Source organism: Heloderma suspectum, chromosome 1, assembly GCF_057233095.1.
Source record: "Heloderma suspectum isolate Gila_16-S chromosome 1, 16-S_ref, whole genome shotgun sequence".
Lineage (NCBI taxonomy): Eukaryota > Metazoa > Chordata > Lepidosauria > Squamata > Helodermatidae > Heloderma > Heloderma suspectum.
Window position 1 is genome coordinate 327,951,338 of NC_139458.1, and position 27,971 is coordinate 327,979,308.

The window sequence follows — 27,971 nt, forward strand, 5'->3', positions numbered from 1 at the left end:
TGCCAGTCTCGAAGATACGCAGAGCTTTCCATACTGCTAGTAATTCCAGTAAATTTATGTGGGTCCCATCTTTCTGCTTCCAATCAGCGACCTTGGATTTGAAGAGGTCCACAATAAGCTCCCCATCCCAGAAGAGAGGTGTCTGTGGTTAGGACTTGAGATAGAGGTAGGTGCACAAACAAGACGCCTGATTGAGGTTGTCCGTGTTCATCCACCACAGGAGAGAACAAGCAATATGACCTGGAAATACGAGTCAGATTCGCCGAGCATCGGCCTCATTGTGGAAAACCCGAAGAAACCAGTTCTGTATGGGTCTCATTCTAAAATACACTCATTCCACTAATGACACCATTGCTGCCATGTACCCTAAGAAGCTTTGGATGGTGTGTGTCATGGTATGTTGGTCCCAGTACAGACTGCCTGCAATATTGATTAAATGGACCAAGCAGTTTTGCAGAAGGTATGCACCATCTGCCCTCACATCCAAGACTGCTCCGATGAACTGTATAGTCTGGGTAGGAGACAAAGTTGACTTCACTTTCTTGATACAGAGACCTAAAGCGTTGAGGAGATTCAGGACATTCTAGAGCCTCCTTGAAAGATCCAAAGAAGCCAGTCATTCAGATATGGGTAAACTTCAATGCCCTTGACATATATGTACTCACATACATTTCGTGAAGACCCTTGGAGCAGTTGCTAGTCCAAAGGGTGGCACACGAAACTGGAACATGTCTGGCCCGATTGTGAAAGAAAGGAATCTCTGGAATGTCTCTTCGATGGCAATGTGGAAATAAGCATCCTTGAGATCCACTGCAGCAAAGCAGACGCCTTTCATAGAATGATAGAATAGTAGGGTTGGAAGGGGCCTATATGACTATCGAGTCCAGCCTCCTGCTCAATGCAGGAATCCAAGTCAGAGCATCCCTGACAGATGGCTGTCCAGCCTCGTCTTGAATGCCTCCAGTGTGGGAGAGCCCACTACCTCTCTAGGTAATTGGTTCCATTGTCGTGTTGCTCTAACAGTCAGGACGTTTTTCCTGATGTTCAGCCGGAATCTGGCTTCCTATCACTTGAGCCCATTATTCCATGTCCTGCACTCTGGGATGATCGAGAAGAGATCCTGGCCTTCCTCTCCGTGACAACCTTTCAAGTACTTGAAGAGCGCTATCATATCTCCCCTCAATCTTCTCTTCTCAAGGCTAAACATGCCCAGTTCTTTCAGTCTCTCTTCATAGGGCTTTGTTTCCAGTCCCCTGATCATCCTTGTTGCCCTCCTCTGAACCCTCTCCAGCTTGTCTGCATCCTTCTTAAAGTGTGGTGCCCAGAACTGGACACAGTACTCCAGATGAGGCCTAACCAGTGCTGAGTAGAGGGGAACTAGTATTTCCTGGGATTTGGAAGCTATGCTTCTATGAATGCAGCCCAAAAGAGCATTTGCCTTTTTTGCAGCCACATCACATGGTTGGCTCATATTCAGCTTGTGATCTACAACAATTCCAAGATCCTTCTCGCTTGCAGTGTTGTTGAGCCACGTATCCCCCATCTTGTAACTGTGCATTTGGTTTCTTTTTCCTAGGTGCAGAACTTGGCATTTATCCCTGTTAAATGTCATTCTGTTGTTTTCTGCCCAGTGCTCCAGTCTATCAAGATCACTTTGAATTTTGTTTCTGTCTTCCAAGGTATTAGCTATCCTGCCCAATTTTGTGTCATCCGCAAATTTGATCTGCATTCCCTGCACCTCCTCCTCCAAGTCATTAATTAAAATGTTGAAGAGCACCGGGCCCTGCGGTACCCCACTTGTTACCTCTCCCCAGTTTGAGAAGATCCCATTGATAAGCACTCTTTGAGTCCGATTCTGTAGCCAACTGTGGATCCACCAGATTGTTGTTTCATCTAGCCCACTTTGAGCTACTTTGCTCATCAGGATATCATGGGGCACTTTGTCCAAAGCTTTGCTGGAGTCGAGCTATATTATGTCCACAGCATTCCCACAGTCCACAAGGGAGGTTACTTGATCAAAAAATGAGATCAGATTCATCTGGCAGGATTTGTTCTTGACAAATCCATGTTGGCTTCGAGTAATCACTGCATTGTTTTCAAGGTGCTTACAGATGGATTGCTTTATCATCTGCTCCAGAATTTTCCCAGGGATTGATGTCAGACTGAGTGGTCTGTCGTTCCCAGGTTCCTCCTTTTTACCCTTTTTTGAAGATAGGGACAACATTAGCCCTCCTCCAGTCATCTGGCACTTCACCCATGATTTCTCAAAGATAATAGACAGTGGTTCTGAGAGCTCTTCTACCAGTTCCTTTATTACTCTAGGATGCAGTTCATCTGGCTCTGGAGATCTGAACTCATTCAAAGTAATTAGGTGTTCCTTGACTATATGCCTATCAATCTCAAGCTGCAATCCTGCCCCTTCAGCCTGTACTTCACCTTTGCCAGGGGGCTCATAGACCCTCTTACGGGAGAAGACTGAGCCAAAGTAGGAATTGAGCACTTCTGCCTTTTCTTTGTCATCTGTTATCATTTTGCCATCCTTATTTAATAGCTGAACCACCATTTCTTTCCTCTGTCTTTTACTATGCATGTATCTGAAGAAAGCCTTTTTGTTGCTTTTAGCATCCCTCGCTAACCTCAGTTTAGTCTTCCTGATGCCATCCCTGCAATTCTGTGCTACCTGCCTGTACTCTTCGTTTGTTGCTTGGCTTTCCTTCCACTTCCTATGTGTGTGCTTTTTTTGTTTTCAGGTCATCTCTAAGCTTTTTGTGAAACCACACTGGCTTCTTCTGTTGTCTTCCACCTTTTTTTCTTGTTGGAATTGTTTGTAATTGTGCCTTTAGAATTTCCTTTTTTAAATGCTCCCACCCATCTTGGACTCCTTTTCTCATTAGAGTCACTTGCCATGTGACCTTACTTATCATTGTTTTGCGTTTATTAAGATTGGCTTTTCTAAAATCCAGAGTACATGTTTGGCTACACCCAGCATTTGCTTCCTTTAGAAGCAAGAACTCAAGTATAACATGGTCACTTTCCCGCAGAGTTCCTGTAACTGCTACTTTATCCACTAAGTCATCTGTGTTGGTTAGGTTCAAGTCAAGGATAGCCGATCCTCTAGTTCCTTCTTCTACTTTCTGTAGGAGGAAGTTATCTGCCACACAAGTCAGGAATTTCCTGGAGGGGCCATGTTTTGCAGAATTTGTCTCCCGACAAATATCAGGGAAATTGAAGTCCCCCATTACTACATCATGTTTCCTTGAAACATTGGCTATTTGCTTTTCAAAAGTTTCATCCTTGTCTTCTCCTTGATTGGGTGGCCGGTAGTAGACTCTGACCACCATGTTCTTTTTATTCTTTGCTCCATTTATTTTAACCCAGATGCTCTCGATGGGGCTACCAAGCTCATCCTCCTGTATTTCTGTGCAGAGATATGTATTTTTCACATACAGTGCAACCCCACCTCCCTTTCTGTTCCTCCTGTTCTTTTTGAACAAGTTATATCCTTCAATTGCTGTGTTCCAGTCATGAGAGTCATCCCACCAAGTCTTTCTGAAGGAGGGGAAGAATCATTGCCAAAGTAGTCATTCTGAATCTCTTGGGTGTGATAAATTTGTTCAACTTCCGAAGATCCAAGATAGGATGAAGTCCTCCATTGTGTCTGGGAACTCTAAATTATCGGGAGAAGAAACTCCTGCTCTTCTGATTGGGTGACACACGCAGGACGGCTCCCTTCTGAAGGAGTGACTCCATCTCTAGATGTAACAGTTCTGACAGGGAAGTAACTCAAACAATTCCTACGGGGGGGGGAGGACATCAAATTCGATCTGGTATCGACAGACAATAGCCAACACCCATAAATCCGAAGTTATCGTATGCCAAGTTGGGAGAAAGTAAGTGAGACAATCGCCAAAAATCAGGTCAGGTAGCGGCAGAGTGATCCTGAAAACATTCACATCAAAGACACTGTTTAGAAGAAGTGTCCGACTTTGCCTGGCTTTGATGAAACTGAGAGGAAGAGTACTGCTTCTGCTGTTGTTTTTGGCATGGTTGGTACCGTGGAGTACAATCTGTAGCTTGCCTCTCAAAGTACGGTTGTTCTTGTCGAAACCAGCACCATGATCTGTAAGACTGCTGCTGATGCTGTCCAATCCCCATCTTTTTTGCTGTTGATCTCGCTTTTTGAATGGCGTCCATCTGATCATCTGTTTTAGAATTAAATAAACCTTTTCCATCAAAGGGTAAGCCTTCTATTCTAGAATGTGCCTCTGGTGTTAGTCCAGCCGACTGAAGCCATGCATGAAGTCGTAACGCGATAGACCCTGTCATCGACTTCGCATTGCAATCCGCTTGATGACGGGCAGTATTAATTTGTTGGTGAGAAAGTTTAGCTGCTTCTGCCTGAAATATCCTGACCAGTTCCCTCTGGTCCTTTGGAAGGTAAGTACACAAAAAGTCCATCTTTTCCCACAAAAATAACTGATAATGGGACATCATGGCTTGGTAATTCGCTACGTGGTGTCCCAAAGCTGCAGAAGAATAAAGCCTATGTCCCATAAGGTCAAGGCTGCATCCTTCCTAATCAACAGGAGATGCATGAGATTTCTGGGGCCGACCTTGAGCAGACTCGACTATTATTGAATTCAGATGAGGGTGAGAAAAAAGAAAGGTTGTATCCTTTCCCTGGACTTTATACATCGATTCCAGATGCTTCTATTTAGGGGCCATTGATGAGGAAGCATTCCACATCTGCTTAACCATTTGAAGAAGAGTGGGAAGGAAAGGAATCACTACTGGTACCGATGTCTTGATATACACAGTGTCAAATACTGGATCCTGTATGTGTTCTGACGGCTGCTGCACATCTATTCCTAGAGACTGTGCCATCCAGAGTGCCTGGTCTGAGAAATGTCCCATATCCTCAGAAGGAGAGGTTCTGTCTCAAGTACCCACAACTTAATCTGAAGATGAAATGGAAGGAGGCACTGAAGAGTAAGAGGAAGAGTCGGGACTGGTAATCTTCCATAGAACCTTGGGACAGCTCCGCTGGAGGAACTGTCTTTACTTGCTGTTCTTGTTCTTGCACAGGAGGAGGTGGTAAAGGACAATCAGATAGAGCTTGTTCCACATTATGCTGAGTCTTTCCCAGAGAAGTTGAACATGGAGGCACTGGAGGTAGTGGTAGAAAAACATCATGCATGAGAGGATGTGACATCGATGCCAAAGGGCAAGGTCTGTACCAAGGAGAAGTTGTTCCTAAGTATCTGGCTCCATTACAGTACAGAACATGATCTCTACACAGCCGGCACTCACTGCATTGGTAAGATCTCGGAGGCAGCATGGACCAGTCTGAATAGCAATCTCAATCCCATTGGGGAGAGCAAGGTTGATTGGAATAATCCTGGTCATACTGCCTTTGTGGTGAATGGTACCGAGAGGCAGGATCCCTTGAGATGGTAGATGAATGTGGCCGCCCGTACCAAGGCAACTATGAACTTCGATGCTGAAGGCTTTCAGATGGGGATTGAGACCATCGGACCCGAGGGCTGGAGTTGGGCCTATGTCAAACGGGAGAAGAATCCCTATGGCTCAGAGGCTGTAGACAGCAGATCCAATGGTATAGTAGATGTCAGAACCAAAGACACCCTTGGAATCGGTGATTTAGAAGAGGGGGAGAGGGAGGAATCTCCGGACTTGAAGCCCTCAGTGGAGTTTTTTTTAACTTCTCTTTTCTTTTTCTTCAGTACAGTCTCCAGTGTAGGCTTAGAGCACTTCGCCTTCTTGGAGATCTTTTTAGCCACAGACAAGGTCAGAGAATGATCCAGAGTGTGTGGGTCCATTTGCCCCACCTCTGATGTTGAAGGAGGGGTGGCAGCTATTGGAGGTAGCAGCATCCCTTTATGCCCAGAAGCCCCCGTTTGGGGCTGAAGAGATTTTTGCGTGTCCACAGCCTCCAATGCCTTTTCCCACAAGGTTGCTTTCAACCTGTCTGACCGATTTTTACAGGCTTGTTTGGAGAGGGATTGGCAATGATGGCAGGTCTCCCCAGTGTGAGACTTCCCTAGGTAAAGAAGGCATAAAGAATGGCCGTCGGACGGCAGCAACTTACTGCCACAGTGGATACATTTTCTGAAGGGGCCTTTACTGCCATATGCCAATAATGATCAGCTATCAGTGAAAAATGATGAAAAACACAACTATTCTAACTACTTTTTTTTTTTTTTAAAGGTAACAAGAATAGTAACAGGGAAAAACCCTCAGCACTAACTTGCACAAAAAATGCAGATGAAGTTCCTGATGAGGCAGCTGTTATGGCGGTCGAAAAGGAACTGAGGAGATAGGCGGGAACCCACTCAGACATGCGCAGTGGGACAGTGGGGGAGGGTTCCCACCAAAAACGTTCCTCAGCTGTAGAAGTCTCCTGAATAGAGGCTCCGTGCAGGTGCAGAGCCCATATGTGTGATGTAGAGACCACAAAGAAGAGCCAGCAGCTGGATCATGGCTTTTTTATGTAGTAGAGAGACTTTCAACACACACATTATTTGTGCTACAGTACAGATAGATTTGTAATTTTTACTATTTGCAATCATTTACTATTTGCAATTCACGTACAGAGATTGTTACATTCCTGATAACAAGATTACATCCTTAAATTCAGTTTCTGAATTCCAATACTATTCAGCTAGAGAAATTAATAAATGGATTGACAGACAGCCACTGAGCCCATGCTCTTCCACCTTTGATATAGCAAGCTATTTGTAGAACACAAAGAATTATTTGACTCCATGCCAGATGGAATACAGAAGAAGTGCCTTACAATGTATGTGTTGTGTTATACCATATTTTGAAGAATGCCACATAACACCTACTAAGAGTAGTTCTGTAGACCATGGTGGGGGGCAGGGAGGTGTGGTAGAGGAGTATGTGTGCTCTCCCCACTTTAGGTGGCAGGAGAGCTTGTGCTGGCCCTGCAGAGATCATAACACAATCTTTAAGTTAAACAGACACTTAGCAAGCAGGAGCCTGCCAAAATAGAGGTGTCTTCACCAACCAGCAAAGGACATCCAAAGAGGGGGGCACCCGTACTTCACAGGGAAAGTTGTTCCACAATATCAGGATGGGCTGTAGCTCAGTGGAGAAGCACATGCTTTGCATGGAGTGTTGGATAATAGGAACAACTCTGCATCCTTCCAGACACTAGGGGCAATAGAGAACATCCTGTAGCTTGATCAGTTCCTTTTTCCTGCTCCCTCCCCTTCCTCTTCCTCCTTCCTCTTCTGCCTCTGCAACAAGTACCATGTTGCCTCTCTCCTGAAGGAATCAAGTAACCATATATTGTGCCTCTGCTTACTTAAATTGACACAGCCAGTGTGAGGGGGTGCTTTTAGTTAAACAGCGTTAGATAGCCTTTTCTGATGTTGTGTATAAATGCGTTAATAAAGTTGATTCGAACTTCTTTTTGAACTGGCTCTAGTTTGCATTTATTGCCTCTAATACTAAATGCCATGTAGCCACAATTTCTCTATATAAAGCAACTCTGCTGTAAGTCACACCAGACTTTCCAACATGCAGAAGGTCCCAAATTCAATCTCCGACATCTCCAGGTAGGGCTGGAAAAAATTCTGCCTGAAATCCTGGAGAGCCACTGCTAGTCAGTGTTGCGAGTACTGGGCTAGATGGACCAATGGTCTGACTCAGTATAAGGCAGTTTCCTATGTTCCTAATATGTGCGTATGCTATTTGCTTGCACTGATGCTATTTGTAAATAAATATTTGTTTTAAATCTGTCATTGTATTTTAAATCTCTGCATTCTTGCTAGGTTTTATTTTTATACTGTAGTTTTAAAATTTTACATTTTATATTGTATTTTATGCTGTATCTTGTGGTTTTAATGTTGTGAACTGCCCCGAGAGCTTCAGCTATTGGGTGGTATAGAAATGTAATATAAGTAGATATTACAAAGATACTTTAAGTCTCCACTACTTTCTTATTCAAAGGAAAGATGCTGCCGCTGGAATGTCTCACCTCCCTAAGGATATAGGGAGCACTAAGCAATAATGAATCATAAATTGAATTTAGATTTAATTTATTTAGATTTAATTTATTTAATAGTTTATTTAATAGTTTATTTATATTTAATTTAATAGTTTAATAGTTTAATAATTAATAATTTAATAGTTTATTTATTTAAATTAATAAATAAATTTATTTAAAATTTAGATTTAATTTATTTAATAGATTTAATTTAATTTAATTAGATTTAATTTATTTAATAGATTTAATTAAATTTGAATTTAAAATTGAATTTTAAATATGATTTAGGAATCATAAATGAATCCTAAATCATATCCCTGATGAATATACAGTGGAGGTGAGGAATAGATTTCAGGGATTAGACCTGATAGACAGAGTGCCTGAGGAACTATGGACGGAGGTCCGTAACATTGTTCAGGAGGCAGCAACGAAATCCATCCCAAAGAAAAAGAAATGCAAGAAAGCCAAGTGGCTGTCTGATGAGGCTTTACAAGTAGCTGAGGAAAGAAGGGAAGTGAAAAGCAAGGGAGAAAGGGGAAGATATATCCAACTGAATGCAGAGTTCCAGAGAATAGCAAGGAGAGACAAGAAGGCCTTCTTAAATGAACAATGCAAAGAAATCGAGGAAAACAACAGAATGGGAAAGACTAGAGATCTCTTCAAGAAAATTGGAGATCTCAAGGGAACGTTTTGTGCAAAGACGGGCATGATCAAGGACAAAGAAGGCAGGGACCTAACAGAAGCAGATGAGATTAAGAAGAGGTGGCAAGAATACACAGAAGAACTATACAGGAAAGATCTGAATGTCCCTGATAGCCATGATAGTGCGGTCACTGAACTTGAGCCGGACATCCTCGAGAGTGAAGTCAAGTGGGCCTTAGGAAGCATTAGTAACAACAAAGCTAGTGGAGATGACAGTATTCCAGCCGAGCTATTTAAAATCCTAAAAGATGATGCTGTTAAAGTGCTGCAGTCAATATGCCAACAAATCTGGAACACTCAACAGTGGCCACAAGACTGGAAAAGGTCAGTTTACATTCCAATTCCAAAGAAGGGCAACGCCAAAGAGTGTTCAAACTACCGCACAATTGCGCTCATTTCACATGCCAGCAAGGTGATGCTCAAAATCCTACAAGCTAGGCTTCAGCAGTATGCGAACCGAGAACTACCGGAAGTACAAGCTGGGTTTCGAAGAGGCAGAGGAACTAGAGATCAAATCGCCAACATTCGCTGCATCATGGAGAAAGCAAGAGAATTCCAGAAAAACGTCTATTTCTGCTTCATTGACTACGCTAAAGCCTTTGATTGTGTGGATCACAACAAACTGTGGCAAATTCTTAAAGTGATGGGAGTACCAGACCACCTTACCTGTCTCCTGAGAAACCTGTACGAGGGTCAAGAAGCAACAGTAAGAACCAGACATGGAACAACCGATTGGTTCAAAATTGGGAAAGGAGTACGACAAGGCTGCATATTGTCACCCTGCTTATTTAACTTATATGCAGAGTACATCATGAGAAATGCCGGGTTGGATGAATCAGAGGTCGGAATTAAGATTGCTGGGAGAATTATCAACAACCTCCGATATGCAGACGATACCACCCTAATGGCAGAAAGTGAAGAGGATCTAAAGACCCTCTTGTTGAGGGTGAAAGAGGAGAGTGCGAAAGCTGGTTTGAAACTCAACATTAAAAAAACTCAGATCATGGCATCTGGCCCTATCACTTCCTGGCATATAGAAGGGGAAGAAATGGAAGCAGTGACAGATTTTACTTTCTTGGGCTCCAAGATCACCGCAGATGGTGACTGTAGCCATGAAATTAAAAGACGCTTGCTCCTTGGGAGGAAAGCTATGGCAAACCTAGACAGCATAGTAAGAAGCAGAGACATCACCTTGCCAACAAAGGTCCGTCTAATCAAAGCTATGGTTTTCCCAGTAGTAATGTATGGCTGTGAGAGCTGGACTATAAGGAAGGCTGAGCGCCGAAGAATTGATGCTTTCGAACTGTGGTGCTGGAGAAGACTCTTACGAGTCCCCTGGACTGCAAGGAGGTCAAATCAGTCCATCCTAAAGGAAATCAACCCTGAGTGCTCATTGGAAGGACAGATAATGAAGCTGAAGCTCCAATATTTTGGCCACCTAATGCGAAGAGAAAACTCTCTGGAAAAGACCCTGATGCTGGGAAAGACTGAAGGCAAAAGGAGAAGGGGACAGCAGAGGATGAGATGGCTAGATAGCATCACCGATGCAATGAATATGAACTTGAGCACGCTCCGGGAAAGAGCGCAGGACAGGAAGGCCTGGCGTGCTATGGTCCATGGGGTCACGAAGAGTCGGACACGACTGAACGACTGAACAACAACAAGCAATAATGAAGTAAGAAACTGGCAACTTGCAGCCCAATGTCCACCCATGAGGCAGCTACCTTCCTTTACCCCAGGTGTGGGCAACACATGACCCACTGGCCACATGCAACCCCCCACATCCTCTTCTTTGACCCCCACTGCTCCCACCACTGTTCTGCTGAATTTGGTAGCATGGTGGCAGCAAAAAAAACAACAAAAAACCTCACCGAAATTCAGTGGTAAAGGACTACAGAACCTTAGAATGGCCAACATTAGCTTATTTCCTAGCTATTTTTGGCCTTTCTAAGGCTCCATAGTGCTGCTCAATTTTGGTGGAAAACTGATCTTTGGGCTGCTGCACTGCTGAATTGGGTGGCGGTGGCGGCAGCAGTGCAGCCTTGTGGTGGGTGGGTTCCAGGGGCTGGAAATCAGCCTCCTAGCCACCTGAAATTGCCCACCCCAGCTCTTTCCAGTCCATTACCTGCAGTAGTACCTGGACCATAGTTTACTAAGTAATGTGGGAAGTACTGAGTAAGTATGGGATGTCTAAGTAAGTCTTACATTCTAAGTGTGAGGAATAAAAGTTCCTGAGATTTCATAACCCAAAGGAAAACAGAGCTTGGAGCCAATGTGTGTGAGCGTTGTAAATAAGAAAACATGGTTCATGGACTTATGTAGTCCATTTCATGCACTTTTGCCTTCTAGTCAGATTTAAAATGTTTTTACCTACAGTCAGGGCCAGAAATACTGGAACAAGGATAACTGTTTTGGCAGTTGGCCTCTGTACACCACCACATTGAAGTTGAAAGGAAACACACCCAGATAGGAGCAAAGTCTGTACTTTCAGCTGTAATTCAAGGGGTTTGACAAAAGTGGGGCACTAACCATTCAGGAAGTACAGCCAGTGGCATACACACACACCGATTGTTGGTGGCTCATAAGTAATGGAACAAACCAACATCATTTCAGACTTAAGAATCGCCTTTAATACCTGGATGAAAATCCTTTGCAGTCAATGACTGCCTGAAGTCTGGAACCCATGGCCATGACCACATGCTGAGTTTCCTCCCTCAAGATGCTTTGCCAGGCCTTTACTGCAGCTGCCTTCAGCTGCTGCTTGTTTGTGGGTCTTTCTGCCTTCAGTCTTGTCTTCAGTAAGTGAGAAGCATGCTCTATTGGGTTGAGATCAGGTGACTGACTTGGTCATTGAAGAACATCTCACTTCTTTGCCTTGAGAAACCCTTGGGTAGCTTTTGCTGTATGTTTTGGCTCATTATCCATCTGCAATATGAAGCGGCGTCCTATCAGTTTGGCAGCATTCAGCTGACCATGCAGCTGCTTGTCAGCCATTCGTTCCATTACTTATGAGTCACCAACGATGGCTGTGTGTGTATGCCACTGGCTGTCCTTCCTGAATAGTTAGTGCCCCACTTTTGTCAAACCCCTTGCATTACAGCTGAAAGTCCTGACTTCGCTCCCATCTGGGTGTGTTTCCTTTCAACTTCAATGTGGTAGTGTATGGAGGCCAACTGCCAAAACAGTTATCCTCGTTCCAATATTTCTAGCCCTGACTGTTTATGCAAGTAAAGTTTTAAAAGAATAAACCTTTGCTCAAATTAACCAGGGCTCTGAACTGTTACTTTTAACAGTACTTTTATGCAGCATTTGCTCAGATATTTTAAAAGATTTATGTAAATTCGCTTTAGGTGTCACAGTCAGTTCTGCTTCTATCATCCTTCTTTCCAATCCAGTCTTCACCTTGGGCTCAGCTTTAAGATTGAAGGTTACAGACTGAGACAGGATGCAGTAGTCTACTTGGATTTTTTTTTTTTTAGCTGGAGGTGGTCAAACATGAGATGGCAAGATTGTTTTTTTTTTAGCAGCTTATAAGTAACTATCATCCCCTTCATGGATCACTGCCTTGTTGTGGCGAAGGGGCTTGCGTAACTCAGTGAAGCCATAAGCTATGCCATGCAGCGCCACCCAAGACGGACAGGTCATGGTGGAGAGTTCTGGCAAAATGTGGTCCACTGGAGAAGGAAATGGCAACCCACTCAAGTATTCTTGCCAAGAAAACCCCATGGAACTTATCACAAGGCTAAAAGAGATGACGCCGGAAGATGAGCCCCTCAGATCGGAAGGTGTCCGATATACTGCTGGGGAAGAGCAGAGGGTATTTCCAAGTAGCGCCAAAAAGAGTGAAGCGGCTGGGCCAAAGCCGAAAGGACACTCAGCTGTGGATGTGTCTGGTGGTGAAAAGAAAATCTGATGCTGTAAAGAATAATATTGTTTAGGAACCTGGAATGTAAGATCAAGGAATCAAGATAAGCTGGACGTGGTCAAACATGAGATGGCAAGATTGAACAGCGACATCTTGGGAATCAGCGAACTAAAATGGACAAGCATGGGTGAATTTAATTCAGGTGACCATTATATCTACTACTGTGGGCAAGAATCCCTTAGAAGAAAGGGAGTAGCACTCATAGTCAACAAAAGGGTGGGAAAAGCAGTACTGGGGTACACTCAAAAACGATAGAATTATCCCAATATGAATCCAAGGCAAACCATTCAGCATCACAGTAATTCAAGTCTATGCCCCAACCACTGAGGCTGAAGAAGCTGAGGTTGATCGATTCTATGAAGACCTACAACACCTTCTAGAACTAACACCAAAAAAAGATGTCCTCTTCATCATAGGGGACTGGAATGCTAAAGTAGGAAGTCAAGAAATCACCGGGATAACAGGCAAGCATGGCCTTGGTGCACAAAATGAAGCAGGACAAAGGCTAATAGAGTTTTGCCAAGAGAACACGCTGATCATAGCAAACACTCTTTTCCAACAGCACAAGAGGCAACTCTACACATGGACATCACCAGATGGTCAGTATCGAAATCAGATTGATTATGTCCTTTGCAGCCAAAGATGGAGAAGCTCTATACAGTCAGTAAAAACAAGACCTGGAGCTGACTGTGGTTCAGATCATGAGCTGCTTCTTGCAAAATTTCAGCTTAAATTGAAGAACGTAGGGAAAACCACTAAACCATTCAGGTATGACCTAAATCATATCCCTTATGAATATACAGTGGAGGTGAGGAATAGATTTCAGGGATTAGACCTGATAGACAGAGTGCCTGAGGAACTATGGACAGAGGTCTGTAACATTGTTCAGGAGGCAGCAACTCAATCCATCCCAAAGAAAAAGAAATGCAAGAAAGCAAAGTGGCTGTCTGAGGAGGCTTTACAAGTAGCTGAGGAAAGAATGGAAGTGAAAAGCAAGGGAGAAAGGGGAAGATATATCCAACTAAATGCAGAGTTCCAGAGAATAGCAAGGAGAGACAAGAAGGCCTTCTTAAATAAACAATGCAAAGAAATCGAGGAAAACAATAGAAAGGGAAAGACTAGAGATCTTTTCAAGAAAATCGGAGATCTTACGGGAACATTTTGTGCAAAGACGGGCATGATAAAGGATAAAGAAGGCAGGGACCTAACAGAAGCAGATGAGATTAAGAAGAGATGGAAAGAATACACAGAAGAACTATACAGGAAAGATCTGAATGTCCCTGATAGCCATGATAGTGCAGTCACTGAACTTGAGCCGGACATCCTAGACAGTGAAATCAACTGGGCCTTAGGAAGCATTGCTAACAACAAAGCTAGTGGAGATGACAGTATTCCAGCTGAGCTATTTAAAATCCTAAAAGATGATGCTGTTAAAGTGCTGCACTCAATATGCCAACAAATTTGGAACACTCAACAGTGGCCACAAGACTGGAAAAGGTCAGTTTACATTCCAGTTCCAAAGAAGGGCAACACCAAAGAGTGTTCAAACCACCGTACAATTGCGCTCATTTCACATGCCAGCAAGGTGATGCTCAAAATCCTACAAGCTAGACTTCAGCAGTATGCGAACCGAGAACTACCGGAAGTACAAGCTGGGTTTCGAAGAGGCAGAAGAACTAGAGATCAAATCGCCAACATTCGCTGGATCATGGAGAAAGCAAGAGAATTCCAGAAAAACGTCTATTTCTGCTTCATTGACTATGCTAAAGCCTTTGATTGCATGGATCACAACAAACGGTGGCAAATTCTTAAAGTGATGGGAGTACCAGACCGCCTTACCTGTCTCCTGAGAAACCTGTACGAGGGTCAAGAAGCAACAGTAAGAACCAGACATGGAACAACCGATTGGTTCAAAATTGGGAAAGGAGTACAACAAGGCTGCATATTGTCGCCCTGCTTATTTAACTTATATGCAGAGTACATCATGAGAAACGCTGGGTTGGATGAATCATAGGTTGGAATTAAGATTGCCGGGAGAATTATCAACAACCTCAGGTACGCAGACGATACCACCCTAATGGCAGAAAGTGAAGAGGATCTAAAGAGCCTCTTGTTGAGGGTGCCAAAGCTGGTTTGAAACTCAACATTAAAAAAATGAAGATCATGGCATCTGGCCCCATCACTTCCTGGCATATAGAAGGGGAAGAAATGGAAGCAGTGACAGATTTTATTTTCTTGGGCTCCAAGATCACTGCAGATGGTGACTGTAGCCATGAAATTAAAAGACGCTTGCTCCTTGGGAGGAAAGCTATGGCAAACCTAGACAGCATAGTAAGAAGCAGAGATATCACCTTGCCGACAAAGGTCCGTCTAATCAAAGCTATGGTTTTCCCAGTAGTAACGTATGGCTGTGAGAGCTGGACTATAAGGAAGGCTGAGCGCCGAAGAATCAATGCTTTCGAACTGTGGTGCTGGAGAAGACTCTTACGAGTCCCCTGGACTGCAAGGAGGTCAAATCAGTCCATCCTAAAGGAAATCAACCCTGACTCCTCAATGGAAGGACAGATACTGAAACGGAAGCTCAAATATTTTGGCCACCTAATGCGAAGAGAAAACTCCCTGGAAAAGACCCTGATGCTGGGCAAGATTAAAGGCAAAAGGAGAAGGGGACGGCAGAGGATGAGATGGCTAGATAGCATCACTGATGCAATGAATATGAACTTGAGCACACTCCGAGAGAGAGCGGAGGACAGGAAGGCCTGGCGTGCTATGGTCCATGGGGTCACGAAGAGTCGGACACGACTTAATGACTGAACAAAAAGTAACTATCATGCAAATGCTACATATCAATGAGTTTGTGCATCATTTCACATTTGCTACCCATAAAAATAGTACTGAGTATTCCTTCATCTTTTTTACTGTAATAGCTTCAAAACTTAATCTATACATGTGTGTGGTCATTTAATTTAACTTTAAATTTAATTTAATGTTTTTAGCAGTCAATGTAATAGAATTATATAACTGCAACTTGGATAGAATATTATTGGGTAAATGCCTCTAGGCAAAAATTTCATCCAAGAATTCAGGCATTTGCCTGGAGGCATTTATCCAAGTGTGTGGTGTGCAGGTTTTACAACTGCTGTTTGCACTGACCTACCAGGGGCAGGTAACTTGAGGCCCTTGGCCTAATTTCATGAAGCCCTCTGCAAGAGATAAGTTGGGAGGGAGGGAGGGAAGGAGGGGAGAGGAAAAAGGGGGTGGCCCCAGCCCACTTTTGGCGCCGGTCATGCCCAGTGCTGGCTTTGGCCCTGTCCAATGTGGTTATGCGGCCCTCACAGAGTAATTACTTGGGTTATTGTGGTCCTTGACAGAAAAAAGGTTCCCGAACCCTGATCTAATATCCTTGTACAAATCATTGCATTCTGATGTCAATATTTGAGATATTTATTTCGTAGGTAAGAACTATGTTGTACAGGATATTTGTTAATTATTATTATTATTTTAAATTTAATTGTATTTTTATTCTGCTTTTCAGACAATTATTGTCTCCTAAAGGAGCTTTCATCAATAATAAAAAAAGAGACAGAACCTGCCATCAGGCTTACAAAATAAACAGACACATAAGGGGAGTGGAGGGAAAAGGAAGAGGAGGAAGACCAGTTTTTCAAGGCCAGAACAAAGTGGTGAGCTATAAGTGGGCATTTAAATGAACTTTGGGCCAGGCTAATCTTCCCTTGCTCGTGTTCCTGCTTAAACAGCAATTGCTGGCTATTGGGCTGATGGATGGGGTCTGAGTGTTCTTTCCCCTATCACAGTGGCAAGGTTCTAAAGAAGCTTATATACTTGGGCAGCTTGTTTCCACACGTGCACACAGGTTTGCCAATTTTCACTTCCAGCAGCAACCCTTTTCACACTATTCCAGAGGGTCCCCTGATCTTCAGGCGTGGCATTTTGGGGTGTCTGAGAGCTACAACTGGAAGTGGAAGCTGTAAAGCCTCATACTATGCATGAAAGGCCACACATCAACATTTGGATCCTGATATTTAAGTGTTATTTCCCAATACTTTTAGACAGCACTTATATCCAAGCAAGCATGCATAGAACTCCAGCTTACTTTGAATGTATTTTAAATCCAAACAGCTCACCCTAATATATGATCTTGTCACAGCAGGCTCATATTCTGTGCTTTCCTGTGATGTTTGTAAATGAAAGGTGAGGCTATCTATTCATCCTCACTGGAGGAAAATGCAATTTATTATGGTATGATAGACATAAGAGGCAGGCAGATAATCATAAAATATGTGTTAATTAGCATATTACAGGACCCAATTCAAACAGGAACTAGAAATACACTCTCATTTGACTCCAAATCATAATAGTACTACAGTATGTTAGCCAGCTGTTATCTTGAGTGTAAAAATTATCTGATTTCAATCATATTGAACTACCTCCTAATGAGCATGGGGCTGCAGCCTGTTTAGTATGAAAGGAGAAGTCTGGAAGATCTGGTTTCTCTTATGAAAGAGGGGCTGTAGCACATGCTTTGCATGCAGAAGGTCCCAATTCCCAGCATCTCCAGTTAGGGCTGGGAAAACACTTGACTCAAATCCTGGAAAGCTGCTGCCAGTTACTGCTGACAATACTGGGCTAGATGGATCAATGACCTGACTTTGCATAAGTGTCAGGAGTGCCCTAGCTGCCTCTTGCAGTCCCCTCCAATAGCCAACTCAGGACAAAGATGACGAGGATTCTTTCCAAGGCTTTATTCCTTTATGACTCTTACAGATACTAATCACTAGCGACTAAGCAAGGAACAGCACTGGGGATAGATAGCAGAGTAGCCTAAGCTCCAGGTAAGGCACTTGGTCCCCATTTGAAGGAGAACCGCGGGAAGACTCTGAACTTATGGGCTAGGGAGAGATCTTCCCTCTTACCCTTGGGTCCTCAGGACGCGACCGTTGTTTTAGCGCTAAACGAGCAGAGCACCTCCTTTCAGCGCCCTCCATCTGTCGCCGCTCCCTGCATCTGCGCCGAGCATCCAGCAAGCCCCCCTCCAGCGCTCTCTCACTGCCAGGGTCACTATCTCTCTCAGGAATGCTGGCAGGAGGAATCTCTGCCAGCTGCTGTGCTTGTGAGAGATGAGAGAGCTCCTCTCCCACGGATTGCTGTTCTTCCTCAGAATCAGAACTGCTCTGGGTCTCTATGGGCTCAGTTTCCACCCTGACAATAAGGCAGCTACCTGTGTTCCTAACTGCAGTAGTCCAGTTATCTATGCCACTTCTGTGGCACAAAGAGTACAGCTGGACTGATATACCATGATTAGATGGAACTATGCCTAGTTCGGGCTGGTGCTTAATAGGTTTTCTACCATTCTACAGATGGTAGAAATGAAACAGTGGCAAAGGCTATTGTGAGTTTCGCCCTTTAAATGAACAATTGCTATAATTACTACCTATACCTTTAGAAGATAAATGCAGGTTGCTTACCTGTAACTGTAGTTCTTTGAGTGGTCATCTGTGCATTCACACATATAGGCTCTGCGCCAAGTCTCACTCGGAAAGCTTCTATAGCTGAGGGACGTTTTGGCGGGAACCCTTCCCCCACTGTCCACTGCACATGTCCCAGTGGGTTCCCACCCGTTCCCTCAGTTCCTTGAGACCGCTTAACGTGGCCTTGGATGCAAGGGAAACAAATTACACCTCGGTACTGACATCGAATGCGACATCGACACCGAAGTGGGGACGGTGGGAGGGTTGTGTGAATGCACAGATGACAACTCGAAGAACTACAGTTACAGATAAGCAACCTGCATTTCTTCTTTGTGGTCTCCGTGCATCACACATATGGGAGATTAACAAGCTCACTTACTGGAGGTGGGTAGGTGTCTTAAGCCAAGACTGATGATAGCATGGCTCGCCCAAAAGCACAGTCTGAATGTGCTTGAACGCTGAGTTTGTAGCGCTTCACGAACGTCGATGGTTTCAACCATGTCACCACCCTGCACAAGTCCGACAGTGGTAAGCCTCTGGTGAAAACTATAGACATGGCTACTGCTCGAGTGGAATGTGCTCCGAGGTGATGAGGGCGTTCCAATCCTGACAAATCATAGGCCAAGCCAATGGTTTGCACAATCCAGGAAGCCAGTCTTTGGGAGGAGACAGGAGAGCGCTTCTTGGGACTGCTGTAGCAAACAAAAAGGTGTTACATGGTACAGAATGATGCTGTCCTGGATTTGTAGAAAGCCAATGCCCTCCTGACATCAAGAGCGTGCAATTTCCTTTCCAGGTCAGAAGAAGGGTCTGGGAAGGTCGGTAGCGATATGGTCTGGTTGACATGGAAGTCAGAGACCACTTTCAGCAGAAAATTAATGTCTGGTCTGAGGTCAACCTTGTCCTAGTGAAAGATCATGTAGGGGTGATCCACCCTTAAGGCACAAAGTTCACCGACACATCTAGAGGACATGATGGCGACCAAAAAGGCAGCTTTCCACGAGAATAGGCGAAGGTCTGTTGAGGCCAAAGGTTCGAAGGGCTTCAAGAGGAGAGCATGTAAAACCACCACGAGACTCCATGGAGGAACCAGAGTTCAAATTGGAGGGGCCAAGTTCTTTAGACCCCACAGGAACTGACAAGTAATAGGGCGAGTAAAGAAGAAAAAACCTTGAACCAGCCCTCTGTAACAAGGAAGAGCCACTAGATAAATCCTTATAGATGAAAATTTTAAACCTTTTTGAAACAAACTTTGTAGAAAAAAGAGAATATTCTCCAGAGAGGCCTGAAGAGGGTTGAAATCATGAAGATTGGCAAAGGACTGAAAAGACAACCACTTTGCAGTGTAGGAGCAACGGGTAGCTGGTTTCTTCGCTGCATCCAGGATTGCCTGAACTCTGGGCTGAACTTGAGGAGGAGTAATCACTATTGGATCCTCCAAGCTGTGAGCTTCAATGTGTCAAGAGCAGGGTGACAAATCCTGCCTCAGTCCCGAGATATCAGGTCCGGAAACTGCGGAAGGTGCAGGAACTGTCTCCTTGACAGGCGCTGTAAAGTTGGGAACCATGGCTGCCTCGGCCACCAAGAAGCAATGAGAATGCAGTCCGTCCCATCACGCACTATCTTCTGCAGCACCATGGAGAGGAGGGGAAATGGCAGAAACAGATAGAAAAGTTATCTCCGCCACTGAATCTGGAATGCATCACCCAAAGACAATTGACCGACCCCCGCTCTTGTGCAGAAGTGGGTGCATACGGTATTCACCGGAGTCGTGAACAAGTCTGTTGTTGGATAGCCCCAATCCTGGAAGACACGATCCAGAATACAAGCCGACATCTGCCACTCATGAGGAGACTGGTACGTTCAACTTAGGGTATCTGCTAAGACATTGTCCTGTCCTGCAATATGAAGAGCACTCAAGAGATGCCTCGCTGAATTGTCCATTGAAAGATGTCTGATGTGAGGTTGACAAGTCATGAAGAATGCATCCCGCCTTGCTTCCGGATATGCCATAAGACCAACGTATTGTCTGTCAGGATTTGCACATGTCTGCCTTGAAGATAAGATTTGAAAGCATGCGTCGCTTCCCAAGCCGCAAGAAACTCTAAGAAATTTATGTGGCAGTTCTTCTCTTTGCAGACCATATGCCCTGAGTCCACAACGGGCCACAGCGGGCTCCCCATCCAGAGAGAGAGGCATCTGTTGTCAGGATTTGTGTAGGAGGCGGTTGGACAAAAGGCATGCCCTGATACAAGTTGCATGGTTGCATCCACCAAAAGAGGGACGTTGCACCTCGGCTGGAATCGAGAGAAGACATCCCTGGTGGAATGGGAGTTTCGAAGCAGCCAGTTTTGTAGTGGCTGCATCCAAAGCCTTGCCCATCAGACAACTGCGACCGTAGCCGCCATGTGGCCCAACAGAACTTGGATGGTGTGGGCGGTGACCCAACAACAGGTGAAGACAGACTCTACGAGGGCAATTAATTGCTTTTGTCAGTTTTGAGGGAGGTAAGCACACGCAACTGTCAAATCCAATAGTGCTCCTATAAACTGGAGACGTTGAATGGGTTCCATATTTGACTTTTCTCTGTTGACATAAAGGCCCAATGCACCCAGAAGGTTCAGAACAATCATGATGGCACGACAGAGATCCCTCTTGGAATCCAAGACCAGGAGCCAATTGTCCAGATAAGGATAAACCTTGATGTTTTGCAGCCTCGGGTACGCATACACGACTGCCATGCACTTGGTAAAAACTCTTGGGGCAGTGGGGTCTTACGGTTGGAACCAATGTCGCTCTGGTAGCATCCCACGGGCAGCTCCGTGGGAGCTTTCTCAAACAGCTTTTTAAAAGGTTGAAAAACCTTTTCATTCTCCCCTGGAATTAAAAGGGACGGCAAGGCAACATCTGGATAACATCTTGGAGAAAAGTACCCCCCTCGAGATAGTGGGGGGGCTGGATTCCAGGATTATCTCTCCAGAGATTTACCAATGCAAAAAGCTGTACTGAGACTCCTATTTCATAGGAGAAAATAGGGATGACGTGTTTCATAATAATATATGCTTTAAATATCAACAACTTCTGAGGGATGATTTAAGAAATGTTAACAATATTTGAGAACATCTGAGGACCTGCAAGATCTGTTTGAAACATGACTGCGCCGAGGAGAAGAAAGGACCTGGCATCAACTCCTCCCGCACCCCCTGTGTCAGAAGTTTCGAGAACAGAGGATATAGGGGAATTATTTACTCTGATAAAGACTTTATCTTCGCAATTTACGGAGCAAGCCAAAAGGTTGGATTTAATCCAAAATTCCATCACCTCCTTGCAAGGAGCTGTAGATTTAATTAATGCATCATGGCAAAAAATGGAGACGAAAACTAATGAGCTAGAAGACCAAGTGGCAGGAAATGAAACTACGACACAAATTTGTTTTAAAAATGTCTCTGATAGAATTTCTCAACTGGAGGCCTTCACGAGGAGATCCAATGTACGTATTATTGGGATTAAAAATCTGTCTAATGATGTAAAATTTTTTTTGCCTATTTTTGTGGATAAACTTTTGTGTGAGATACTCCCTATCCCATCTGATTGATATTGAGCAGGCATTTCGTGTACCAAATGCTAAAGGTACTGAGTACACGATCATAGTCCAATTTGCAAAAGTCTCCACTAGGGATGTACGAAAGTCACTTACCTTTCCGCGGATTATGTTGATGGGGGGGGGAGGCGTTCCGTCCCTCCCCCCGGAATCCTTGACGGGGGGGGAGGCGATCCATTCCTCCCCCTGGAATCCTCCACGGCCGGCTGTGCTCCGCGGCAGCTCTGCGGAGCAGCCGGCCAGGCCCAGCCCAGCCCAGAGCTGTCCACAGCCGGATTTCCGGCTGCGGAGGGCTCTGGGAAAAAAAACAAACTGCATATGCAAATGGCAGCGGCTACGGCTGCCGCCATTTGCGTTCCTTATTTTTGGCCGTCTTAATCTACGTAAATATTTACGTAGACTATGATGGCGAAAATAAAGGGGAATGCAAATAGCGTAGCGGGCGCTATTTGCGTCCCTTTTTGATTCACCGTTTTAGCCTACGTAAAGATTTACGTAGGCTAAAACGGTGAATGAAAAAGGGACGCAAATAGTGCCTGCTACGCTATTTGCGTTCCCCTTTATTTTCACCATCATAGTCTACGTAAATATTTACGTAGATTAAGATGGCCAAAAATAAGGAACGCAAATGGCGGCGGCTGTAGCCGCCATTTGCGTACACGGTTTTTTTTTTTAACCCAGTCATGACAGGCTACGTAAATCTTTACGTAGCCTATCATGTCGTTTTTTGTTTTTGTTTTTTTTACAAGACAAATGGTGGTGGCGGCAGCCGGTCGGAAGACCAGCCGCCGCCACCGCCCGGAAGATCCGCCCCAGGTAAGTCTCGTCCCGGGGGGGATCCGCGGGGGGGCAGGCCATTCCGCCACAGATTTCGGGGGGCCGAATGCACTGGCATTCGGCCTCACCGAGATCCGTCGCAGAATTCTCTGACATCCCTAGTCTCCACAAAGCATTATATCCTGCATTTGGCAAGAGAGGGTGGAAGCCTTTCCTGGAAACAAGATAAAGTAATGTTATTTCCAGACTACATCAAAGAGGTGGCGAATAAAAGAAGGTAATTTCTCAAAGCAAAAAATATGGCAAAACAAATGAACCTACAATGTTACTTAAAATATCCTGCTACACTTTGTATTGTGTCTGAAGGTCAGATGAAGAAGTTTCTAAATCATGAAATGGCGGAGACATGGCTGAATGTAGAAATGTGTGAGATTTCTGTTACAACCCCATGAACTGAAATCTTTAAACAAGCTTTGTTAACTGTTTGTGTTTAGACTACATGATCCAGGCTAGCTCAGAAGATAAATGATTACACATATATTTGTTTATTCTCTTTCATCTTCTGTTTTTTCTTGCTTTTCTTTATATGTTCTATTTCAAAACAGATAATATATCTAGTATAAAATACATTACTGACTGTTGAAGGTTTATATTAAGTTTTATTATCATATAACCCTATATATATTTATTATTATTATTATTATTATTAATATAGGTTTCTGGGAATGAATTGTAGACCTGTTTCTTTGATATAAGATTGATAATATGATATTGAAATGTAAGGTTGTTTATTAAACTGTAAGATTGTTAAGTTTATAAATATAGTTTTTAAAATAGAATGGCATCGGAGGCCGGGGGGTATTGGAGTTTAAACTTAATTCTTTAAAGGGGAGGGAGAGGGAGGGTGGGAGGGAAGGGGAAAGAATCTTCTTTTTTTCTTCACTTCCTTTCCTCCTCCCTCCACCCTTTTTTTTACCTTTTTTCTTCTCTTTTTGTTATTCTGGTGTCCTCATCAAAATATTGTATTGTTGGGAAATTGTAGTATTGATCAGGTTGTTGGTCATTTTGGTATTGTTTATTTCATTTATAAAGATAAAATAAATAAAAATATATTTAAAAAAAACTCTCGGGGCAGTCATCAGACTGAAGGGCAGAACCCGAAACTGGAATATATCGGTACCAATGATGAAGCGCAGGTACCGATGGTGGGTGTCTGCAATCGTTATGTGGAAATACGTGTTCTTCAGGACTACAGTGGCAAGCCAGACATTCTTTCGATGGAGAGGGAGGATTGTGGCCAAAGTGATCATTCTGAACCTTCTGGGCTTGATAAACTTGTTCAAATTCCTTAAGTCCATGATGGGGTGGAGACCTCCGTCCCTTTTCGGTACGGTGAAGTACTGAGAGAAGAAGCCGTTGTCCGGCTGGAATGAAAGGACTCTCTAAATCGCTCCCTTTTGGAGCAGGGTAGACATCTCCAGAAGGAGGGCTTGTGACGACGGTGTGACGCAAACAGTCCCTAGGGGGGCAAGAGTGTGAACCTCTATCATATAACCCAGAGCAATTATGTCTAACACCCAAGTGTCTTATGTTATTATCTTCCAGGTCTGAAGGAAACATGTCAAAACGGATCCAAAAAAGGGCTGGCTAGGGAGAACGGGGGCGAACAACTTTGGGGAGTCAAAGTTGACACTTCGAGGATGAGTCAGTCCTGCCATGGTCCTGATGAAATTTTGTAGCTGAAGCAGGTTGTTTCTTCTGGTGTTGAGCAGGTTGGTAACATCGGTACCGGTTGAATTGATGTTTGGTCACGTACGGCTAGGCCGAAACCACCTGCGACTCCTGTACTTTTGCTGTATGGGTTGAGGGCCCAGGCCCATCTTATGGACCGTTGTCTTTGCTTTTGGGATAGAGTCCATGTTTGTCCGTCTTTGAACTGAAGAGCCCTTCTCCATCAAAATGCAGGTCTTCTATTCGGGACTTAGCTTCGGGAGTCCACCCTGCAGACCTCAGCCAGGTATGCCTCCTGAGGGCAATGGAACCAACCATCGACTTGGCACTGCAGTCCGCACCATGTCTAGAGATATTAATCTGCTGCCTCAATAGTCCGACAGCTTTGGTATGGAAGACCCTGGCAAGTTCCTTTTGGTTCTCTGGGAAGTAGGCACAAAGGGAGTCCATCTTCTCTCACAGGAATAACTGGTACCTGGTCATCATGGCCTGGTAATTGGCCACTCGAAGCCCCAAAGCAGCTGTAGAGTATATTCTCCTATCTAGGAGGTCTAACCTTCCTTCCTTATTGACAGGTGACGCGTGAGAGTTCTGCGATCGACCTTGCGCCGATTCCATGATGATGGAGTTGGGGCATGTGTATCAACACAGGAATGCCGCGTCCTTCTCCTGCACCCTATAAAGGGATTCAAGTTGCTTAGATATTGGAGCCATGGAGGAAGGGGCCTTCCAAGACTATTGAACGGTCTGTAGAAAGGGCAGGAGGAAGGGCACCACTACCGGTTTTGATGACTCGGTATGGACTGTGTCGAAGATGGGTCCTGTATATGTTCCTCCAGTTGTTGTACTTCAATGCCCAAGGAATACACCATTCTGCTGACTTGCTCAGTGAAGTTAAACATATCCTCTGAAGAGGATGCCCCGTCATGAGTTCCCACTACATCATCTGGAGATGGAATGGATTATGGAACAGGTGAGTAGGAAGAGGAATCTGACTGGCAGTCATCAGCAGAGTCATGGTGTGAAGTTGTTTGCAGTACTCGGTCTATTGACAGGATCAGTTGTTGAACCGATCTCGGGACTGAGTGCACTGATTTAGGTGGCTCTGCCTGGCCCATTAGCAACGAAGAGGAATGAGGTGGCACAGGTGGATGCACCAGGAACTCATCCCTCTCAGGAGGATGGGACACAGTATTCGATGGAAGAGACTGATACCAACAGGAGCGCCGGGGCAGCATACTAGAAGTGCTCTGAAAAATACTCTCAATCTTGAACAGTACACCATTCCTCAAAAAAGTAAGGCCGTTGCGAAGGGCAAGACCATTCTGAACACCTGTCCCAATCACCTTGAGGAGACCATGATCTATCCCTGTAGTGAAGGTTGAAACGGTGATCCCCACAGGGAGAACGATACAGCCCAGAATAGAACCGATGCTCTCAATCCTGGGGAGGGGACAGGAGACGGTGACGGGTGCTTCATGTCTCCAGATGGAGAATTCTCTCAGTCCCGAGAGATTGGCAGTGGAGGGGAAAATTCCAGGATCTCACCCTCAGACACTGTTGACACTGGCTCAGTGACTGGAGCAGCAGGTACTGGTGACGATACACGAATTGGCGCGTCCAGTAATGGAGGAGTTGCCGGAACTGTCAGTCTCGAAGATTTTCCAGCTGCCTTCTTCTTATGATGTTTTTGACGGACATTTGATCCCAACTTTGGAATCTTTGCCTTTTTTGTGATTTTTCTCACGACTGAGAGTGATAAAGAGTGCCCTGGAGTCAGAAGATCAGCCAGTTCGACTGAAGTAGTTGAGCGAGGAGACATCGGCTTGGACGAAGACATAGTCGCCTCAACTTTGTCACTTGTAGACGACCCTGCAGTGGTTTTTGGGTCTGTAGCCAATAGCGCTCTCCTCCACAGCTCTGCCTTAAGTCTGTCCAATCTGTTATTTTGTGCCTGTTTAGTAAACGATTGGCACAGAGAGCAGGAGTCAGGGAGGTGTCCTTCACCCAGACAAAAAAGGCAGAGGGAATGAGGGTCAGTGGGGGGCAACTTACTCCCACACTTGACACACTTTTGAAAAGGTGCCTTTGCAGCCATAAGATGGCACTGCAGCTGCGGTTGAGAGATGGACTAATGATGAAGATGACAAAGGAATTTGTGTTTTTTTGGGTGGAACAACGATGACAAGGCCAAGGGAGATGACAATAACAAATAACAAATATAAGTCCTCAGCAGCAGCAAAGAACGCTGCAAATCTCCTTCTAGGCAGAGAGGAAGCTCCAAGCAAAACTATCAACTATGGCGGTCAAATGAGAACTGAGAGAACAGGCAGGAATCCGCTGGGATTTGGCACAGTGGACAGTGGGCAAAGGGTTCCTTCCAAAACATTCCTCAGCTATAGAAGCTTTTCCAATGAGACTCAGCGCAGGCGCAGAGCCCATATGTATAATGTACAGAGACCACGAAGAAGAACTGTATTATACCTATGAGGTTAAAATATCTGACCAGTTACAAACCTGAGCTTTCAGTTTCAGTGTGCCTACTAAACTAATGGTGTAGCCTCAAATTATTATTTTGTTTGTATTTTATTATCTTTGCAAAATATTAAGAGCAACTATTTGAAAGGGAGCTCCAATTATTGTTATAATTTGTATTTAAGAAGTTAAACATATAATCTAAAAAGCATTTGAACAAAACAGCTCCAAAACTATGGCTTTTTTGCCTAAGTTACAAGAAAACAAAGATAATTCCCCATAGTCTTTATTTTTATAAAACTGATAAAGCTAGACTGCGAAAATGCATCAGGGTAATATATGCTAAGTAGGCAGAGATAGTGAACATCATGGCCTACTTATGTATGTTAAGCTATTTTGAAGTTATTTTTGGAATATTTGCCCTTGGTTATTGGCATTTTGGAGGTCATTAGACACATATGCCTGGATACTTCATTCCAAAGTTTATATTAGCCAGAAGATAACATCCTTGCTTTGGGTTTCACACTATTAAATAATGCAAACTGATCAGACTTTCTGACATTTGTATGATAAACACATGCGGAGAGGAGTTTTGTGGCCATCCTACAATTGCGAAGTTAAGAAAATCCAAAATTGAGCATCTTTCAGAAGCACAAGAGCACTCTGCTTAGACAGGCTTTCAGTTGCTGAAAGCCAGTCTAAGTCAGACTGAAATTTAATCTGGTTGGGATTTTTTTTTTTTTTTAAGGAAATTTCTGTGACCTGTTGAAGCTTTTAGGAGAGATATAGATCAATTCATGTAATTTTTGAAAGGCAGCACAGGCCTTTAAATCATAAATGCAGTATCCAAAGCAATAAATAAATGCCCAAAATTCAAGCTTGCAAATTACATTTCCAGTGATACTCACCTTTCCCATAATACCCACAAGAGTATATTCATCAAGCAGAAAGATCTCGCAGAAAAAGTAAATGGGTTATCTCAATCCATATGCCTCTTCAGGACATGAAACAATCCATCCGGATAATTTCTGCCTGTAATCAGGAAAGCTAAAACTGTAGTAAAACTAAGGAAAAGGGGCCTCTTTGAAAGACATCCAACTGCATATCGTTGCCCTGCTTATTTAACTTATATGCAGAGTACATCATGAGAAACGCCGGGTTGGATGAATCACAGGTCGGAATTAAGATTGCTGGGAGAATTATCAACAACCTCAGATATGCAGATGATACCACCCTAAT

The 27,971-nt window shown here is 44.2% G+C and overlaps 2 protein-coding genes across 14 annotated transcripts in view; both read right to left on the reverse strand.

Annotated features, from left to right (window-relative positions):
- FAM184A (family with sequence similarity 184 member A) overlaps positions 1 to 27,971 on the reverse strand; it is a 150,231-nt gene that overhangs the window by 98,016 nt on the left and 24,244 nt on the right. The gene's annotated exons all lie outside the window — the stretch shown is intronic.
- LOC146359478 (uncharacterized) lies at positions 1,578 to 27,903 on the reverse strand. The gene is made up of 3 exons (XM_084829615.1): positions 25,778 to 27,903; positions 25,298 to 25,700; positions 1,578 to 4,575 (listed from the first exon to the last, which is right to left on the reverse strand). Exons 1-3 carry the CDS (start codon positions 26,353 to 26,355, stop codon positions 3,955 to 3,957), a joined length of 1,602 nt encoding a protein of 533 aa, XP_084685741.1. The 5' UTR covers positions 26,356 to 27,903; the 3' UTR covers positions 1,578 to 3,954.